The 21,437-nt window shown below is 36.2% G+C and overlaps 2 protein-coding genes across 2 annotated transcripts; one reads left to right on the top strand and one right to left on the bottom strand.

The window, feature by feature from the left end:
• Positions 1-1,739: 1,739 nt before the first annotated feature.
• On the bottom strand, positions 1,740-19,981 carry LOC125655156 (acetylcholinesterase-like). The gene is made up of 10 exons (XM_048885327.2): positions 19,474-19,981; positions 7,864-8,154; positions 7,550-7,619; positions 7,267-7,420; positions 5,657-5,842; positions 5,306-5,499; positions 3,756-4,070; positions 3,075-3,204; positions 2,727-2,910; positions 1,740-2,015 (listed from the first exon to the last, which is right to left on the bottom strand). Exons 2-10 carry the CDS (start codon positions 8,127-8,129, stop codon positions 1,823-1,825), a joined length of 1,692 nt encoding a protein of 563 aa, XP_048741284.1. The 5' UTR covers positions 8,130-8,154; positions 19,474-19,981; the 3' UTR covers positions 1,740-1,822.
• LOC125655160 (E3 ubiquitin-protein ligase TRIM71-like) lies at positions 11,146-18,016 on the top strand. The gene is made up of 2 exons (XM_048885332.2): positions 11,146-11,786; positions 16,090-18,016. Exon 2 carries the CDS (start codon positions 16,102-16,104, stop codon positions 17,752-17,754), a length of 1,653 nt encoding a protein of 550 aa, XP_048741289.2. The 5' UTR covers positions 11,146-11,786; positions 16,090-16,101; the 3' UTR covers positions 17,755-18,016.
• Positions 19,982-21,437: the final 1,456 nt, after the last annotated feature.

Raw genomic sequence — 21,437 nt, 5'->3', positions numbered from 1 at the left:
GCATTGGTGGGTACCTGTAAAGTGCGAAACGAAACGAAACCTACCGAAACGAAGCGAAATCTACCGAAACGAAACGAAACCCACCGAAACGAAACAGATTGTATAACCGAATTCTTTTAATCATAATAATTAAAAACGGTATATTAGGCCCGTGTGAACGTTACCACATATAAATAAAATTCGCCTCCCCTTTGATGTAGGCTTTCGCCTTGACTGATACAAAGTTTTAAAAGTTGGAAGGGGGTTGATTAAGCACAAAGTACGTATCCGAAGTTGATTAAATACCACGTGTAATCAGTTTTGGTCCATAAATTTCAGAACGGAGGGTTACAGTCTTATAAGTCAGAGGTCTGGGGAAACACACTAAACGAGGGTTACAGTCTTATAAGTCAGAGGTCTGGGGAAACACACTAAATGAGGGTGGGGTCGCCGGCGTTGGATCCATCTTTGGGCATAATACATGTTTCAGTATTTTTTGCTCTAAAGACAAATCTATGTATACATGTGGACATTGTGTATTTGTATGTATTATATCAAACGGTGGATCTGAGTATGTCCACCCTTTATCTTTGTAATCTCTGCTTCCCTTGTTCATAAGCCTTTTGATTTTACAAAATGCTCACATCCTCCTGATATTATTGCATAAAACATTTCCGTTTTCCGTCCCGTTTTCAATTTCCCGTCTTAGCAACATCCTAAATGTATAGAGTTATCTTTAGACTCACTACATACGGTGTATCAATAATAATTTTTAATAATATATGTATATATATCTTACCGAATTGCATTCATATAATATGGTATACTATTTAATGTTTTTCCATTATTGAAAGCACTCGTACCTCAGCAGTTAGAGATAAAATAAGGGGTTAAGAGTTCTTCCTGCTTTCAACTTTCTCAGACACCAGCTTCTTCGAATAATGTATCTATACCCAAAGGCGGATCCAACGCCGGCGACCCCACCCCTCGTTTAGTGTGTTTCCCCATACCTCTGAAATTGCAACCCTCCGTTCTGAAATTTATGGATCCGAAACTAATTGCACATGGTATTTAATCAACTTCGGATATGTACTTTGTGCTTACTCACTCCTCTTCCAACTTTTAAAACTTTGTATCAGTCAAGCCGAAAACCTACATCAAAGGGGAGGCGAATTTCATTTATATGTGGTAACTTTCACTGGGGCCTAAGATACCATTTTTAATTATTATAATTAAATGAGTTCGGTTATACAATCTGTTTCGTTTCGTTAGGTTTCGTTTCGTTTCGGTAGATTTCGTTTCGTTTCGGTAGATTTCGTTTCGTTTCGTTTCGATTTCGTTTCACACTTTACAGGTACCCCAGCATTGGTACATGTATATTTTCTATCAATTTCTCGACACGTGTTTTCAAAAGAAATATTAAGATGTGAAAAATGAGCTGTAGTGTACCTTTAAATGGCGCTGATCTTGTAAACATTGATTAAAGACGTTATTGAAAGAAAGTGCGTTTGAAATTATAACACTGCCTAATAAAATTTTGAGTTCATTGTATCACATGTAACACAAGCCAGCGATACTTTATGACGATTAATTAAAGATATTGTTTTTGAATCAGAGTCATCCCAAGTGTCATATTTGAAATTTACATACGAGTCACACAAGGAAGAGTTCAAGTAGGCCTCATCCTGAAGAAAAATGTTCTGAATCTGTTTTTCATTCAGTGGACAAACGTAGGCGATATATCTAAATGTCAAGTTGAATGTCACAGCAAGATGTGTTTTATTTTCTTCTTACGTAGAAGTTTTTAAATGAATCAGTATATTTAATTCAAAATTACTTTCATCTAATCTAAATTACAATGAAAATCAGGGTTTACGTAATAATCCAGAAAATCAAATTTATCCCACAAGTCCATTGTTGGACTACTGGTGTAGTGACGTAATTCAGTAGAATTCCCAATGAACAGAAACTGCTTGTCTTTGTTAAAGGCACCCCACTGTGTTCCACCATATAGAGATAGTGATATTTCATGTGAACTGCAGAGATAACAAAGTGTGTATCATAACAGAGCAGAATAGTAAGCAAAAAATAAATTATATCTTCCCATAACATTAATCATGTACAGTATGCACCATAATATAACGTATAAATAACTTACTACAGTGTGTCCCATAATATAACGCATAGATAATTAACTACAGTGTGTTCCACAATATAACGCATAGATAATTAACTACAGTGTGTTCCACAATATAACCTATAGATAATTAACTACAGTGTGTCACGCAATATAACGCATAGATAATTAACTACAGTGTGTCACGCAATATAACGCATAGATAATTAACTACAGTGTGTCCCACACTATAACCTATAAATAATTAACTACAGTGTGTCCCACAATATAACCTAGAGATAATCAACTACAGTGTGTCCCACAATATAACCTATAGGTAATCAACTACACTAGCTGGGAACCACAATATAGCTTATAAATAATAAATTACAGTGTGTCCCATAATATAACCTCTAGATAATCAACTACAGTGTGGCCTTGATATAACCTATATTGGTAATAAAACAACAGTGTGTTCCAAAAGATAACCTATAAATAATAAAACTACAGTATATTTCGTAATAACGCGTATTCATTATAATGAAATACAGTACTAGCATATCCTCCAATATACATGTTCATGGAGCTTAAAAACAGAAAATCAACCATGTATCATTGAAAGCATTTGTACCTCATTTTTGCAAATTGACTCCACAAATCAATGATGGTCTCACTCATTTCTCTGTCCTTGTGGTCCCATTCAGGGATCGTTTCCCAGATTTGAGGACAAGTTTCGTGTACATCTCCTGGACATGGATCCAAAGAATACAGAGGTGCTCCGAACAGAAAAAACAATTCACTCGAATGGTAGACACCTTGATTAATTAATACAGCATTCGATCAACGTCACCATTATACTGTTTACTTGTTTAAATTATAAACGGCTATCAGTGTGACGTTCAATATCATAATACTTAAATCTTGATATAGAATATATGTACACAGGATATATTATTAAGAGGAGTCTGTAAAGTGTTACCCCTCCATTTGGGTCCGGGGTAGTTTGGTGAGAGATAGTTGAACTCGTACAGCCAGGTGACTATCCCTTTAGTTACGAAGCTGGAAGCCATATTTATATGGGGAAATTTGAACTCAAAGTCAGATACCAGCTGATAAGGGATTAAAAATGAAACTGTAACATCATATGTCACGTGTAAAATTGTAAGAATGCAAATCACCACCTAATACTGCTGATAATTAACTACGCATGAAATAGCTGAAATTATTAATCATCGTCCAAGTGCGTTATGTACATACTCATAATTCTATATAATGCGCATGTGTCAGTGGATTTCCCATCATTTTCTATATATACAGGTACAAAACCATGCTTTGTCCATTTAGTAAGTATGGGTGCCCTGGGTGAATCACGATCAAATAACATAGGTTAAATATAAAATTCTAGCGTTACACAATTTGAAAATCGCCTAGCTTCACTCATGGTTCAAATTGTCCCTATACATAACATTGCCTCACCATTCGACGTATCGGGTGATTTCACGCAAACCCCAATATAGAAAACAGAGGCGAGAATTTCAAATATTTCAACATATAGAAACCATCGAATTCCACATCAGTTGACGAATACTCAAACTACATGGCTACACAAACCTTTTGTCGCGAGTAGTCTATCAATATTGTCATGTGATTTTATGCTTACATTCATATATGTGTCCGCGTTCTCCAGGGTGTTGTTAAGCTCGACGGGATAGTAGCACATTACAGTCGACTTTACTTTGTCACTGTGAAGAAACCCGGCGCTTAAATCGGTCAGTAACGAATCATAGAACGTGACGTCATATCCGCCATGTTCATCAAACGTACTGGGAATGAAGATGGAAGATTCATCGCGAACATAACCCATCATAACCCTGATATTTCGATTAAAATTTCCCCTTTTTATCAGGTTTTCTGGAACGTCATGCAGGAAATATCCGTCGACTCTAGGAGTGTACGGCAGGGTTAGCTGAGGACGCTGGAATTGAAAATGACACATATTGATTTCTTACAAGTGCTGTACTTCGAGTAGCAGATTAAAGAGTAAAGCACTGTTACGGCGACCAAACCTTCCGTAGCAAAGCACAACGGAGTAGCGTCAGAGGAGTAGTTTATAGATGTGAGACCTTGTATATATCGTCGACTGCGTGCCATATTTCGGTGACTGACCAGAATCGGTGACATTTTGTTTACGTGTGCGTGTTGTCGTTTCCGAGTGTAGATTGCGTCATCAATTTCACTGTAGTGTTTGCAAACATATATAGAGTACGTCTTCAACTTTTCCCCCCAAAATGAAGTTACTAGAGGGAGAGTATGCAAAAACTCAACATAATCACCCCAAAAATAAGCCCATTTACTTATTACTTAGCAAAACTTCAAATGAATATAGAGTATACCAAAGGTCTAGAATTCTACACTATGTTATTTTATTCATTGACGTTTAGTTGCACATTCCTCCTGTACATACGTTTTAATAGTTACAAACTTTTGGCAAACTTGGCAAACAATGGTCACCGAAATAAGTGACGTCACCGTTTTAGGACCACAAAGTGACATGTTTTTTTGTTACGAAAATATATTCAATTAACGTGCCAATGGAGTTGGAATTTTTGGATGAAAGTAAAGGAATCTAATTACTTCAAAGGTAGGTGTATTATTTATTTATTTATTCCAAGTGATTAATGAGAAAATCGCGGTTTATCACTAAGGTCACCGAAACTGGTCAGTCGACGATACATCAAATATTATAATATTATATTGTGCTATAAATCAAAAATATTCAAACCAGTCTCCTGTAAAATTATGACATGCCTTCATCTTCCGCTAGCCATTTGGAACTATCTTATCGTTGAAGAGTGTTCGATCCATAACCACGATTCTTTCTTTGTACATATCTTACGGGATCCCATCATATTTCTTATTATACGGGCATATTTACTTACTATCTATTTCGGTGATGCATAACGGTCACAATTTGACATACGTAATCAAAAGTCGAAAATCTATAGTTTCTTATGATTGTGCTAGTAAGTACCATCACCTTTATCACCGGTATCATCGTCCTTATCAATATCATCAATAGTCATCTGTATCAACACCTTTATCACCGGTATCATCGCTGTTACCAACTTCAATGAGGGTAAATATAATACCTTTCCTTGAGTTTGAATTATAGTCAACATTTTTATAAAAGCACGCATAGGCAATACATACCGGTGGAGCAGCAGAAACGATGTCTTCTGCTGATTTATGCCTTAAACAGTTCACCATGACTTTTGATGAGAGCACAGGACACCCCAGCATCAATGCCAGGTTTCTGGTGTTGACCAGCTGTGAATGCGGGGGTCTATTCACAGCAAACGGACTGACTGCACACCCGCTTTGTGAAATTAATCCTTGAAACAAACCTGAAATTATCAACTTTAAAAGCTTGCTAAACGAGGCTATGTAAAAAAAAAAAAAAAAAAAAAAAAAAAAAAACAAGTACGTATAGTTTTCGGTTTTAGGAGATGTGATTATACTTTATAAGGTATGAATTAAGGTAATACGACGACCAGAAAATACCTGTGGAGAGAGGGGAAAACATATGTAGCGAAACCGAGGCCCCTCCGGCACTCTGACCGAAAAGGGTCACCTGCTGGGAATTTCCACCAAAATTATGGATATTTTTGTTTATCCATTTCAATGCTAGAACCTGATCAAGAACACCCTGATTTCCGCTCGACACTGAATCGTCTGTTGACAAAAACCCTGTAAAATGATAGTACTCCGTCAGTGACAGTACAAAGAGTAACTGTGGTGGGGAACATATATACATGTATATGAATTTGAAAGAAAAGCTTGCAATTATTGTAACAATTATTATGTAGTTCAGATTTATTTGATTATGCTAAATATCCATCACCTTTTCATGCAAGACCATTCATATATCTTATTGCTACGGTGACGATATTGAAGCATTTTGATATTGTGTTGTGAAGGTCAATTCAGACAAATTTCGGCATCAAATATCCCAAAAGATCACTAACGTGGCGACACATGGTAACAGATTTCATTTCTTCATTCACATACTCCCCCTAGACACCTGATCCCACCTCTGGTGTGTCCAGGGGTCCGTGTTTGCCCAACTATCTATTTTATATTGCTTATAGGAGTTATGAGATTGATCACTGTTCATTGTCTTCACCTTTCATGTACAAAGTACATATGGTATACATTTTGAAAATTCATTTTAATTTGTTTCATCCCTTTAATCAATTTTAATTCTGTGTTAATTTCATTAAGTTTAATCACGCTTATCAGTGCAATAACAAAATTGGAGACAAAATTTAAAAAATTAAATGTCGAATTGTACAAATGTCATCTGCCACCTGCATTGACCATTAAATAGTTTACAATTTTGCATTATCAATATATGTAGCTAATGATGAAACATATTCTGCAATTAAATTTGAATTCTTTGTCAATGTCACATATCTTTAAGTTTATCAAGGTCGCAGTTATCAATGCATTTATTTGTCTTAGCTGTATTTACGACAATCAGGGTGACTTCCACGTCTCCACTAATAGTTTCCGATATCTATGTAGCAATATTCCATAATCACCTGCTAATGGTGTTAATGTCTCTCAGCTGATTTGATACGCAAGAACATGTTCTGTGTATGATCAATTTATAAACCGGGGGAAGGCAATGGACAAATAAGTTGACGTTACAGGGGTTTCAACAGTCTCGCTTATAGTCAGCATTTCGTAAGTTATACGGCCGTTAATATATTGATTTAATTTACAAATACATTATGTCTTTCGATCGAATGTTTTCTGATATAGTTCATACCAATAATCATTGTTAAGCCTTTCTTTGGAATTGATTTTACTACGGATTACTCCGTTTCCCTAATCAAGATACAGGAACTCACGGCAGGTGTGACCGGTCAACAGGGATGCTTACTCCTACACACCTTATCCTACCTCTGGTGTTTCCAGGGTCCTCGTTTGTCCTAATCTTAATTTCGTATTTTTTACTACAATTGTGAAATTTATCAGTTATTTATCTTCTTTTTTCATTTTCAATATTAAGCTGACAACTCATGAAACGTATGCTGAATGGTATTAAAAATGTGTAGAGTGTAAATACAACCAATTGGATCACTTTAAGATGATTTGACACTGCTGACCTAGAGGACCAAGTCGATAATTAATGGTGATTACAATGACCCCTCCCTTGGATGCCAGGATCCTGCCGTCGTACTCCGATCCCGATCCTAATTGGAAATATCCTCCGTGTATCCATACCATAACCGGATATGTTTGAGTGGGATTACTCGCATTCTGCTTCATCATAAACTAATGTTAGATCGGGTTTAACTCTCCAAATATAATGATCATTTACTTGAAATATCATAAGTTACAAAATGCAAATCAAAAGAAGAACATTGAAGTTTTTAGGACAAAATGAACCTTTGGGGCATATATATTCAGGTACAAGCAGTCCTCTTGTACATCATGAAAGGGGTTCCCAAAGCTGTTCCTGTGAAAATGGAGATCGGATTGGTTACATATTCCAATATTTCAAATCCCTTTATTCATTACCCCCTCCATTAAAGTTTAGTAAAGAACTATTAATTCTCTGTAGATCACTGAATTGAAGAAATGAGCATTGCGTTGCAAGGATGTCGTGTATGATAATGATTTGACAATTCTCCTTTGAAATTCAAATACTTATTTATGGAACAACAGAAAGAATTTTAGATACGAGTAACAATATTTCATACCGCAATGATCTCAACACCTGGGGACATGCTGGTCCAAATTTCGTGGCGTTCAATATTCGGGGCATCCAGCTATCCTTTTCTACTGGTGGCGCAAAGCGCAGGCTATCAACAGGGGCCTCTGCATAAGGTATGCCGAGGAAAACGTTTAAATGTGATCCAGAATTCGTGGGAATCTGGAAACCTCGAACCTCCCCCGCATGTGTATCCGTAATAATGAAAGTGCCATCGGATTCACAGAACACCAATGACAATATGACAAGAAGCATTGTGTCATGCAATGTCAAATTTTATCTACAAGAAAAGAAATACGGTCAGCTTATCTGAAGTGTACACATGCACAGGAGTCAAGGTACGATTTGGAAGGAACAAAAAGGCATTAAAGACCGAGAAAATAAGCACCGCCTTCACTTGGTCTGTGAGCCCTTGTCAATCAGGAGAAATTAAGTTTCAGATTGGATGCTAGAAATTGATGGACATTAGGTTACTAGTCTTTGTGTATACCTTATCTACATGTATCTTATCTGGTGATCGAGGTGTCCATGCAATATTTTGATGCTTACCGCGTAACCCTGCTCGATAGAGAAACGGTTTTGACTTTTTTCATCTAGAGATAGTCACACAATAATACAGTAGCAGTAAATTTTGCATACAATTACATCAATTATAATAGAATATAGCAGGTTATGCTTAGGAATGGGTACGATTGATAATAATTATTATGGATTGTTGGATATAATTTACACAGACATTGACTTATCGGAAGAGAAATTAGTCGCTAGAAGGGCCCTTTCTTGCGTTCCGGAGCTGTATAATGGTTGGAATTGGGATCCAGAGGAAGAACAACCTCTTCGTCTAGACCAGTTGTAGAAGGAACTGTCGGAAAATACGAATGTCCTGCTTTTGTAGGTCTTGCGTTATGGACGAGTCACACTGACAATTTTGGTAGCCAGGGAATTCTGGTGTGCGGTTAAAAAAAAACTAATTCAAACAGAATAAAACTTTCTAAGCTGTTTTTTAATATATAGTCATCATGGGGTGTGGGGCGATGATCGGTACATCAGCTGTATATAGGCAGAAAATATATCGCAATACGTAGGAACTCCCGTCGGAAACTGTATGTTTGGCAGTCAAATATCGTCGGATACTGGGTATCCGACGAACGAAGGCAATCAAAGAATATTCTGACCAAGTTTTCAATGGCTAACATTCTCATTTATATAAAACAAATTTATCGAGCTTTTATTTTTACGTTTGATTCATTAGATTTAATTATCAACGTTTCGATTAACCTGCACAAGAAAAATGACTACAATGAATTTTTCAATCTTACAAAAACGTACAGGTAATGCAGGTAACACAGATAACACCCCGTGTATTTGGGATGGTATATACAAGCTAGCAGGGTTCCCTCGGGCTCGGGGCTTCACACTTGCTCTAAATTAGCTCCGCCCCGCACTTACATATCTAACTTTCAAGAAAACCTTCATAATTGCAGTGTTCTTTAGGATATGCTACCTTAATTTATGTCACAACAAATGAAGGTAAAGCTACTTTGATTTTTCCCCAAAGAGGCTGATCTCGTCTGACCTAGTTGATAAAATGTCTGTTGGCCATAAATCTTGATAGCATGTGTGCAACAGAGTTGTTACTGTATTCAATCATGTGTGTACAAGGTGAAGATAACAAACAATGATCAATCTCATAATTTTTATAAGCAATACAAAATAGAGTGTGCAATTGGAATCTTTTACACACAAATGGCATGTGATGTTTAGATTTTAACACATGTGAATACAAACTATATTTTTTCAATCTTGTGTTTTTCTTACTTGTTATTTACATTTTCTGGGCTCTTCCTCTCTGAATCCATAAATGTAAGCTGTATCAAGTATAATAGGACTTAGACACACGATGTCAAAATATGGGTGTAGAGAACTGAACTTAATGTGTATCTGTGTAATATGACACAAAATGTTCAAACTATTGAAAACAAAGACACATCTTGCATGTACATAGGTACAATTTCCACGAGCACACCAATCAGGGAAAATCCGCCTCTCATTAAAATCAACTCCTGGTGAAGAAGTATTATCCTGAGAAACAATTTCTTCATCTATAACACCAGATTCAAACTGATATTTCACTTTCTGCTGATGACATTTTAACGTTGATACTGTGACAATTCGGAAATTCCTACTCCGCCTTTTGGGTATTCTAAATGTTATAGTTTCCCCGCTAGATGGCGTTTTTGTAAGTAGTATATAAGGGGGAGATTTCGGGCGATAAGCAGTTGATGCAGTGACGGCAGAGAGTGAAGACGTGGAGTTAGAAAGGTAATTTTATTTTATACATTGCAATTGTTTTTAACATTATACCAAGCCTTAGACGTGACTGCACAAGTCTTTCCTGGCTTTGTATGAATATTAGATAATTGTAATACCGCGCTGAAAGAGCCGAGCTGTAAGAGCCGGAGTCACGAAGAGCCAGAAAGAGCCGAGCTGTAAGAGCCGCAGCCACGAAGAACCAGTAAGAGCCGGAACCACGAAGAGCTAGAGTCGGAAAGAGCGACGAGAGCCGAGCTGTATGAGCCGAGCTCAGAGAGATAGAGCCAGCTGCATCAGAAATCCTGTACATACTTAATTCAAGACAAATAGTCAAGTTTTTCTTGTACCAATCATTATATGTATATATTGAAATAAAATATTAGTACCTCAGAAAGTTAACTGAGGGTGCCCATCCGCTTCTTACTGTTTATATATATATATATTGGGGGTTGCACGCTACAATACTTACAATTTGACAGAAATACACAATGTGTCCTACTGACGTCAGCATCAGTGATGTCCTCTAATTTTTTAACCTTTTTACCTTGACCTACTTTCCAAAAAAAACTAACCTAGGCAATATCGTTTCAACTGTTTAAGGTAGGATTTTCATAATTAGTCTATAGATTCCTTATGACAAGGAATTTCAATGCAATGATGGTTGACCATGTCATATTGACGCAAATTTTAAAACTTTTTCCGAACCCTTAACCTTTCTCATAACTTTTAAATCGTGATATATGTGTGCATTCTTGTGACAAGATCTTTCTTTTGGTACCAAATATATTGACCTTGTAACCTTGCCCATAGAATTTGACCTACGTTTTAGACAAATTAAAGGAAATGAACATGGAAATGTGACAAAGGGTTTGAATTGTCATTTTGGTGCATATAATGAATTCTGAAAATCATTTTGGAGCTGCCAGATTGAAACAAAATGACATCCCTGCTGGGTTATCTTGTAGCATCCAATAGAGGACATCTATGTTCAATAAAATATCTAATTACGAAACAGATGTGGACGACCCTGTGGTGTCTTTTATCTCGACCCTGTGATTTCTTTTATCTCGAGTTCACAGGGATATATTAAATCAACATATGAATGAAAATTATTATTGTTAATAAATAAAACGTCGTTGATACATCTAAATGTCGAGTTGAGGGATAACACAAGAAATATTTTCTTATGTAGAAGTTTGTTTTTAATAAATTCTACCTCGTAATAATATTAAAACAGGTCAGCTATTAGAAGATCACAATCCGTGCACATAGGAATTCCAACAGATTGTTGGAAAACTTGATCACCAAAGACAACGTAAATATTGTCAATGTGGAACTCCATCATTTATTAGCTTCAGAGTACTTATGAGTAGAATTAGAGTGATGTTTAACAAAGTACATAGTGTAATTAATCACTAGATATAAATATTTCGTTTTTTCATTTTTTTTTTCAATTTCCTTATCTAAAACATCAAGCACTTATAACCAGGAAGTATATAAACAAAATCGAGAGTTCTCCTCCAGTCTGGTGAAGATAAGTACGAGACCATTGATTTCGTGTTCATCAACGGTGATCTGGGCGGTGACCGGATGTAAAAGGTAGATCATGGAGGCTATTTAAAATTGTATTACTTAACTTTGCTTTTAAAACCTTAATTGCTGGTCTAACAAATCGTTGATTTTTCTCGATCGCGCATTTTCATTTCATATCTTATACTTCTGCAGGACGATTTAAACGAATGCACTGAAATGATCATAACGAAATCATCCTATTTTCCAACGTGGGTACATAGGTGCATCTGTAGGGGTGGGGGTTGCAATCCATCTATACCCTTTGATTAAACATTTTTAGTGATTATGGTAATTCCATGGTCTTACTCCGGACACTACAGAAGTCGGGAGTTTCGCCAACCCTTTTATTAAGGATACAAATAAACCCTTTACAAAATTGATGGGGTTTTATGTTCACAAGACATGTACTAAAAGTTACACCTGTAATTCTTGTCATTTTTATGATATTTCACCTGAAATTAAAAAACAAAATACCATGGGAGTTTGGTGGTATTTTCACTCCCATCAGTGCTCCCACCAAATATCCCATGAGAGAAATAAGTCTCATAGGAGTTTTTTCTCCTATAGGATTATAAGTTCCATTTTTAAACTTGGTTATGGGATACACTGTCCCATAAGATAGATGTGCCATTGAACATGAAATGGAAGTACATATGTACATGTATACACCGTGTTCATGTATAAAGTTCTAAGAAATGGCTTTATTTGCAGTAAGCTACTATGTGTCTATCGATAGATGTCTAAATCACATGATAAATTAAATGATATTAGAGCTCTGTTTTACTATACTCTCTCCTGTGCAATTTTGATTGTACGTAACCATTTCATGTGCAATTTTGATTGTACGAAACCATTCCATGTGCAATTTTGATTGTACGTAACCATTCATGTGCAATTTTGATTGTACGTAACCATTTCATGTGCAATTTTGATTGTACGAAACCATTTCATGTGCAATTTTGATTGTACGAAACCATTTCATGTGCAATTTTGATTGTACATATATGTACGTAACCCTTTCACAAAAATATCAGTATAGAATTGGGCGAGACTAAAAAAATATTGCAGCTAGAACACTATGAAATACTCTGCTCTCATTTACTACTTACAACACTTCACAAGTGTGAATATGTTGTTGAATTTTGGAATAACTTATTACAACTTGTTTACAATATTTCAGAATTTGTGTCAAGCGCTGACTATGGAAAGCGAACTCTGCTAGATGATGCTAAGCTGTTTAGTGAACCGAATAAAAAATCCCCAACAAAATTGTCGAAGATTTAACAACACGAAAATCAGCGTGTTTCGGTCATATTTCTCCCTCCAACAACCATTTTAGAAATTCAGTACATACAGACAATTTGTACTAATATTTTTGAATAAAGGGTGACTAAGATATTCCATATTATTATTGCTCGAGAAAAAAAAAACACCTGAATAATATAATATGTTGTTGTTGGTAACCAAATCAATGTCTCCCCAGCTCCCCAAGTTGAAAGTGCTACAAATTATACTCCCCTCATTTTATGAACTGTATGGTATAAAGGGGGGGGGGACGTCCGCTCGAACATAAACATTATGAACTGCGCTTTATGCATTGAGGGAAACGATGGAGAAAGATTCAACATCGATGTGACTAATATCATTGATGTATATGATACAAAAATTAGCTGCTCTGTTGAAGTACTACTAGGAAAGTGAACAATCATCCTTGTACATGTTGTACATGAAAAAATCTGTAAGGTACTCGTCTTTGATCCACTGTACATTGTAGGAAAATATTAAATTTCTGGGTCAGAACAAAGTGAACATCATTAAATGATAATGAAGTATTGTACAAAATTTCAAAGCACTCTGATACGCCTGCAAATAGGAGATTGGTGTTCACATGCTATTTTATATCCCCACCCCTCTTAGATCCATATAACTTTTAGGATAACAATGGGATTCTCCTAGTCCGACATTGTACACATTTGCAGATGGCAATGAAGCTTTGTCCAAAGTCTCAAGTCTATCAGATAAGCCATACAGGAGTAGAAGTGTCCACGGGCTATTTTACATCCTTATGTTAATTCACGAGATTTTGTGACAGACAGGCTGACAGGGAAAGTACAAAGACAATAAAATTAAATGAAATAATTGTACGTGTAAATATTACAGGTGATGCACAATTAGGATTTTGTAATTATTCTCTCTAATTCTGCGATTTAGATGTCACCTCTTTTTGCAAACAACAACGGACATAAACACTCCTATCAAACATTGATTGATTGATTGATTGATTGATTAAATATTTCATTTAACGTCCCTCTTGAGAATATTTCACTAGCTTATATTGAGACGTCACCATTGCCCTTTGAGCAAAAGGGGATCTTTATCGTGTCACACCTACTGTGACAAGGGAACTTAGTTTATGCGGTCTCATCCGAAGGACCGTCCCATTTAGTCGCCTCTTATGACAAGCAAGGGGTACTGAGGATCTATTCTCACCCGGATCCCCACGGGACCCTATCAAAAATGTAAACAAATATGTGCATATAAATACATGTATGTAAAAAATGATTGAATAAATATCTGGATTAAGAAACAAGCTTTACTGTGCTTCAGCTAACTGAAATTCACTACATTAACCAAAATCCACCTAAAGAGAACCAATTCTACCAGTTTCAAACCTCAAAATCCATTCGAGGTCAAGGCTTCAGGGGAATTTTTTTTTTTACTTTAGATAATGAAAATTTGATTTTGTAGGGTATTCATATTGCTGAAATTTTCAATTTGAGATATGCACATACCACCTAATCTCATATAATAACTTATTATATATCAAAACACATTTCTTTATATTTAGTAATTATTTGAGGATAAAATTCATATGGAAATTATGAAATGAAATTCATCATTATAGAATTTATAATTTCCCTAAGTTTCTTTCTCTCACTCCACATGGAGGCCTCCTTTTATAGAGCCCTATTATCTTTTATTTGAAAAAAGAGTTTTGAATTGAAATATAAGATTGACTACCAATGAATAATAATTTTGGAAAAACTCTACATAAAAATATTTTCTACTATACGAAACAAAATGCCAAACATAATTGTTAAGTGTAAGTCAGAAATGGAAAAACACCTCTATTTAATGCACTTACATATGTCATTGGAAGGAAAAAATCATTTGAATGCATGGTTTAGATTAAAAATAAAAGATTGACTAAACTTTTAAAAAGTATACCACTTGATTCCCAAAATTTATGACCATACACATTTAGCAACAAAGTCTATTCCTCAAATCTTTTTCACATAATACATTTGGATAGTTCTGAAATACAAACGTCTAAGCAGAGAGAAGTGTACAGATTCATACCCTAGCTATTAATGACTGCTGAGACTCACAACTCAAAACTCTGAAACAAATGTTGGTGTTATTTTTAATATTACACACACACACTCTCTCTCACACACACACACACACACACACACACACACACACATACACACACACACACACCATATTAACATATCAAAAACATTAACAAGAGGCCTACAGGCCTTACCAGTCACCTGAGTAATCTAGTTACAAGTATTACTAGCCCCAAAAACTATGAAATCTGTAATACTTTTCTTTCTAAATTCTAATATTCAGCAAAAGTATAATATAAGATGCAATTCTTTAAAATACAAATCCTCCAAAACTGTTCATACGTATGAAATATTTTACAATATTAACATAATATACGTTTTAACAATATATATATATGACTATTTTGAATCCGTCCTTTGGGGGGCCTCAAAGGTACCATCTAGGAAGGTGTAGCCTTCCTTTGAAAAGTTTCTGCATCCGTCCCTGTGTCAAGTGAATAGAAAATGCATGATTCACCACTGTCATCAGTTTGAAGTTTGTGACATTCATACTTACTCCAGGATTCTATTTATTAGCATGGATTTATTACAAATTATATATCTTGTTATAAAGAATTCATATTGTTGTACCAAAAAGTCTTGAAATTGAAATCAACCAATCGAAATTTTTATATCAATTCCGGATAAATGCATTAAAAAACATTTGATGTAAATAATTATGATTCTTGATATGAAACGTTATCAAAAAATAAGCACATGTAATATATATATTAGTAAAACAGCACACCGTGACCTTGTATTCCAGCGTACATGTGTATGATTTTAAGTAGCACTTAACATTACGAAATGAAAAAACCTGTCATTGATACAGTCATCGGATTTCGATCATTGTTTACATTACAGGTACATATGTAATTGTAATTTAACTTTATTTACACATATTTCTTTCAATTTTGAATATATTTTAATTCCAGAAGAGACACACAATGGCCGAGCGAACAATCCAAGCACAGGAGGTCATCACCTGTGACCTCTGTACCAAGCCAACCATAAATTTCTGCAACAGCTGTCAAGTCAGTTTGTGTGCAGATTGCATCAATAAACATGTGGAGAAGTTCGACTCCCTACCACATGACATCGTTCCTTTCAAAGACAGAAATGTGGCTTTTCCAGAGTGTGAATTTCACACCAACCAGAGATGTGGGGCCTACTGCCAACAATGTGATGTTTCAATTTGTCTGAAATGCATTCTTGGTCCCCATAATGGACACAAAGTCAAGAATATGCCGGAAAGTTTTAATAACAGGAAAAGGGAAATAGAAAAAGAAACCAAAGAAATTGAATTAACAATTATTCCGCAGTACGAGAAGAAAAGTAAAGAAACAGAAAGCAAATTATCCATTACAAGGGCCGAATGTGATGAACTGGAAACTGAAAAGGAAAAACAGAGAAAAATCTGGCACCAAGAAGTAGACACCATTTTCAATACACTTGGGTCCTTGATCAAATCAATGAAAGAAAATAACCTCGATGCTCTCAAGTCCTATCAATCCAAAATAAATAACTCTATTCCAGACATGATCCAAACTCTTCATCAAAATAAAATCATTATGAAATCAAAAAAAGTGTCTGAAGTCACCAACTACAAATCCAAACTCGCGGAATACAAGAACATGCCTATTGATATTGATGTCGAACTGCCATCACTGAAAACCAACACAGTCCAAGGGAGAGAAATCAGTCTGGAATTGGGAGAATACAAGGCTTGCCTGACACAGACAACACTGTCCAGTCTGACAGAGGAAGTCTCCAATTTATCATTACAGAATCTGTTAGACCAAGCCAAATCAATTACAACCATTTCTACTGGAGTTAATCCTCTATACAATGTTGCCTATGTGGGAGTAGATGAAGCCTGGGTTAGTGGCAAAGATAAAACAATAAGTCGAGTTGACATACAAGGGTCTGTACGGGACACTGTCACCACCACATGTATCTGGCCTGCTGACATCACAGTGACCAGACAGGGAGAACTGGTATACAGTGATGGTGACAGTAGAACAGTGAACATTGTCAGACACAAGGGAACAGAGACACTGATAACCACACCACTGGGCTGGAAACCAGATAGACTATGCTCTACTAAGTCAGGGGACATCCTGGTCAGTATGTTTACTACTGATTATAGCCAAAATAAAATTGTCCGTTATCAGGGACACACAGTGAAACAGGAAATAGATAGAGATGAAGATGGAGAACCAATTTATAAAGGAGGAGAAGAGTCACTGCATGTGGTGGAGAACAACAATGAAGACATCTGTGCATCTGACGCTAATGATTACACCGTCGTCGTGGTGAACAAGTCAGGAAGAGTCCGATTCCGATACGATGGTACACCAGCCAGGAGGAAAGAGTTATTTAATCCTACACATATAGTGACAGATTCCATGAGTCAGATCATCGTGGCAGATCTCAACGATGCATGTTTACACATCCTGGATCAGAACGGACAGTTCCTGAGATGTGTGGACAATTGTGGACTCGATAAACCTCGTGGACTGAGTGTGGACAGTGAGGAAAGGCTGTGGGTAGGGTTGCTTTATTCAGGAGAAGTGAAAGTGATTCAGTACATGAAATAAACATGCATTGTTTACAACATGCAGTGTATAGACATCAGATGAGAACAAACAATGCATTAATTCACTGAGACATTTAAAGCATAATCAAGTTGTAACTGAAAGTATTGGCACGAGAACTTCATTTTACATCTCCTTGGTTATGTAAATGATCTATTAAATTGAGAATTTGCAAAATCAAATTCATACGGACAACCCGAAAGAATCACAAATACTCGTGTAAAACACAAATTGTGAATAGGTATTAAAAAATATCAGACCCCCTCCACCATCATGAACAAGCATTGTTTTTCAAAGTGGGGTGTAGCAGGAAAAGATACAAGTCGATTTCTTTAAAAACAAAATTCACAAACAAAATCCAAACTTTTTGTCCGATCTCCAAAATCCTAAATCGTGGGGAGGGGTGAATATCAATGTCTTCATCGATTATAACAAACTTATATCGGGCTTTCCATTTTTTTAAATTGGGAGGAGAACGCTCATCCTTCACTACATGGGCTGTACATACATTACTTTTAAGCTTACATTCTTCTCATTCCCTGCTTCTATCGACAATAGGGGGCAGTCTCCAATATAATGTAAGATATTTCCTTATTTGCATATGGGAATCATTGTTTAAAATATTGGGGAGGATTAAGAAAGGATTGTAAGTTGACGTTACAGGGGTTTCAACAGTCTCGCTTATAGCCAGCATTTCGTTAAGTTATACGGCCGTTAATATATTGATTTAATTTGCAAATACAATATGTCTTTCGATCGAATTGTTCTCTGATATAGTTCATACCAATAATCATTGTTAAGCCTTTCTTTGGAATTGATTTTTACTACGAATTACTCCGTTTCCCTAATCAAGATACAGGGACTCACGGCAGGTGTGACCGGTCAACAGGGATGCTTACTCCTACACACCTTATCCTACCTCTGGTGTTTCCAGGGTCCTCGTTTGTCCTAATCTTAATTTCGTATGTTTTACTACAATTGTGAAATTTATCACTGTTATTTATCTTCTTTTTTCATTTTGAATATTAAGCTGACAACTCATGAAACGTATGTTGAATGGTATTAAAAATATGTAGGGTGTAAATACAACCAATTGGATCACTTTAAGATGATTTGACACTGCTGACCTAGAGGACCAAGTCGGTAATTAATGGTGACTACAATGACCCCTCCCTTGGATGCCAGGATCCTGCCGTCGTACTCCGATCCCGATCCTAATTGGAAATATCCTCCGTGTATCCATACCATAACCGGATATGTTTGAGTGGGATTACTCGCATTCTGCTTCATCATAAACTAATGTTAGATCGGGTTTAACTCTCCAAATATAATAATCATGTACTTGAAATATCATAAGTTACAAAATGCAAATCAACGAAGAAAATAGAAGTTTTTAGGACAAAATGAACCTTTGGGGCATATATATTCAGGTACAAGCAGTCCTCGTGTACATCGTGAAAGGAGTTCCCAAAGCTGTTCCTGTGAAGATGGAGATTGGATTGGTTACATATTCCAATATTTCAAACCCCTTTATTCATTACCCCTCCATTCAAGTTTAGTAAAGAACTATTAATTCTCTGTAGATCACTGAATTGAAGAAATGAGCATTGCGTTGCAAGGAGGTCGTGTATGATAATGATTTGACAATTCTCCTTTGAAATTCAAATACTTATTTATGGAACAACAGAAAGAATTTTAGATACGAGTAACAATATTTCATACCGCAATGATCTCAACACCTGGGGGCATGCTGGTCCAAATTTCGTGGCGTTCAATATTCGGGGCATCCAGCTATCCTTTTCTACTGGTGGCGCAAAGCGCAGGCTATCAACAGGGGCCTCTGCATAAGGTATGCCGAGGAAAACGTTTAAATGTGATCCAGAATTCGTGGGAATCTGGAAACCTCGAACCTCCCCCGCATGTGTATCCGTAATAATGAAAGTGCCATCGGATTCACAGAACACCAATGACAATATGACAAGAAGCATTGTGTCATGCAATGTCAAATTTTATCTACAAGAAAAGAAATACGGTCAGCTTATCTGAAGTGTACACATGCACAGGAGTCAAGGTACGATTTGGAAGGAACAAAAAGGCATTAAAGACCGAGAAAATAAGCACCGCCTTCACTTGGTCTGTGAGCCCTTGTCAATCAGGAGAAATTAAGTTTCAGATTGAATGCTAGAAATCGATGGACATTAGGTTACTAGTCTTTGTGTATACCTTATCTACATGTATCTTATCTAGTGATCGAGGCGTCCATGCAATCTTTTGATGCTTACCGCGTAACCCTGCTCGATAGAGAAACGGTTTTGACTTTTTTCATCTAGAGATAGTCACACAATAATACAGTAGCAGTAAATTTTGCATACAATTACATCAATTATAATAGAATATAGCAGGTTATGCTTAGGAATGGGTACGATTGATAATAATTATTATGGATTGTTGGATATAATTTACACAGACATTAACTTATCGGAAGAGAAATTAGTCGCTAGAAGGGCCCTTTCTTGCGTTCCGGAGCTGTATAATGGTTGGAATTGGGATCCAGAGGAAGAACAACCTCTTCGTCTAGACCAGTTGTAGAAGGAACTGTCGGAAAATACGAATGTCCTGCTTTTGTAGGTCTTGCGTTATGGACGAGTCACACTGACAATTTTGGTAGCCAGGGAATTCTGGTGTGCGTTAAAAAAAAAAACTAATTCAAACAGAATAAAACTTTCTAAACTGTTTTTTAATATATAGTCATCATGGGGTGTGGGGCGATGATCGGTACATCAGCTGTATATAGGCAGAAAATCTATCACAATACGCAGGAACTCCCGTCGGAAACTGTATGTTTGGCAGTCAAATATCGTCGGATACTGGGTATCCGACGAACGAAGGCAGTCAAATGGATACAAGAAAACTTTGTATAAAGAATATTCTGACCAAGTTTTCAATGGCTAACGTTCTCATTTATATAAAACATATTTATCGAGCTTTAATGTTTTACGTTTGATTCATTAGATTTAATTATCAACGTTTCGATTAACCTGCACAAGGAAAATGACTACCATAAATTTTTCAATCTCACAAAAACGTACAGGTAATGCAGGTAACACAGATAACACCCCGTGTATTTGGGACGGTATATACAAGTTAGCAGGGTTCCCTCTGGCTCGGGGCTTCACACTTGCTCTAAATTAGCTCCGCCCCGCACTTACATATCAAACTTTCAAGAAAACCTTCATAATTGCAGTGTTCTTTAGGATATGCTACCTTAATTTATATCACAACAAATGAAGGTAAAACTACTTTGATTTTTCCCCAAAGAGGCTGATCTCGTCTGACCTAGTTGATAAAATGTCTGTTGGCCATAAATCTTGATAGCATGTGTGCAACAGAGTTGTTACTGTATTCAAATCATGTGTGTACAAGGTGAAGATAACAAACAATGATCAATCTCATAATTTTTATAAACAATACAAAATAGAGTGTGTAATTGGAAACTTTTACACACAAATGGCATGTGATGTTTAGATTTTAACACATGTGAATTCAAAATATATTTTTTTAATCTTGTGTTTTTCTTACTTGTTATTTACATTCTCTGGGCTCTTCGTCTCTGGACCCATAAATGTCAGCTATATCAAGTATAATAGGACTTAGACACACGGTGTCAAAATATGGGTGTAGAGAAT

Source organism: Ostrea edulis, chromosome 7 (assembly GCF_947568905.1).
Source record: "Ostrea edulis chromosome 7, xbOstEdul1.1, whole genome shotgun sequence".
NCBI lineage: Eukaryota > Metazoa > Mollusca > Bivalvia > Ostreida > Ostreidae > Ostrea > Ostrea edulis.
This window is presented reverse-complemented; position numbering and strand designations above follow the sequence as displayed.

Excerpts from the sequence above, each read along its gene's own strand:
- LOC125655156 (XM_048885327.2), bottom strand. The coding sequence starts at position 8,129 with ATGCTTCTTGTCATATTGTCATTGGTGTTCTGTGAATCCGATGGCACT. Across the intron at positions 7,620-7,863 it reads CAGGTGTTGAGATCATTGCG|GAACAGCTTTGGGAACCCCT; the intron begins GTATGAAATATT and ends CCATTTTCACAG. Across the intron at positions 3,205-3,755 it reads ACGCGGACACATATATGAAT|CTGGTATCTGACTTTGAGTT; the intron begins GTAAGCATAAAA and ends ATCCCTTATCAG.
- LOC125655160 (XM_048885332.2), top strand. The coding sequence starts at position 16,102 with ATGGCCGAGCGAACAATCCAAGCACAGGAGGTCATCACCTGTGACCTC.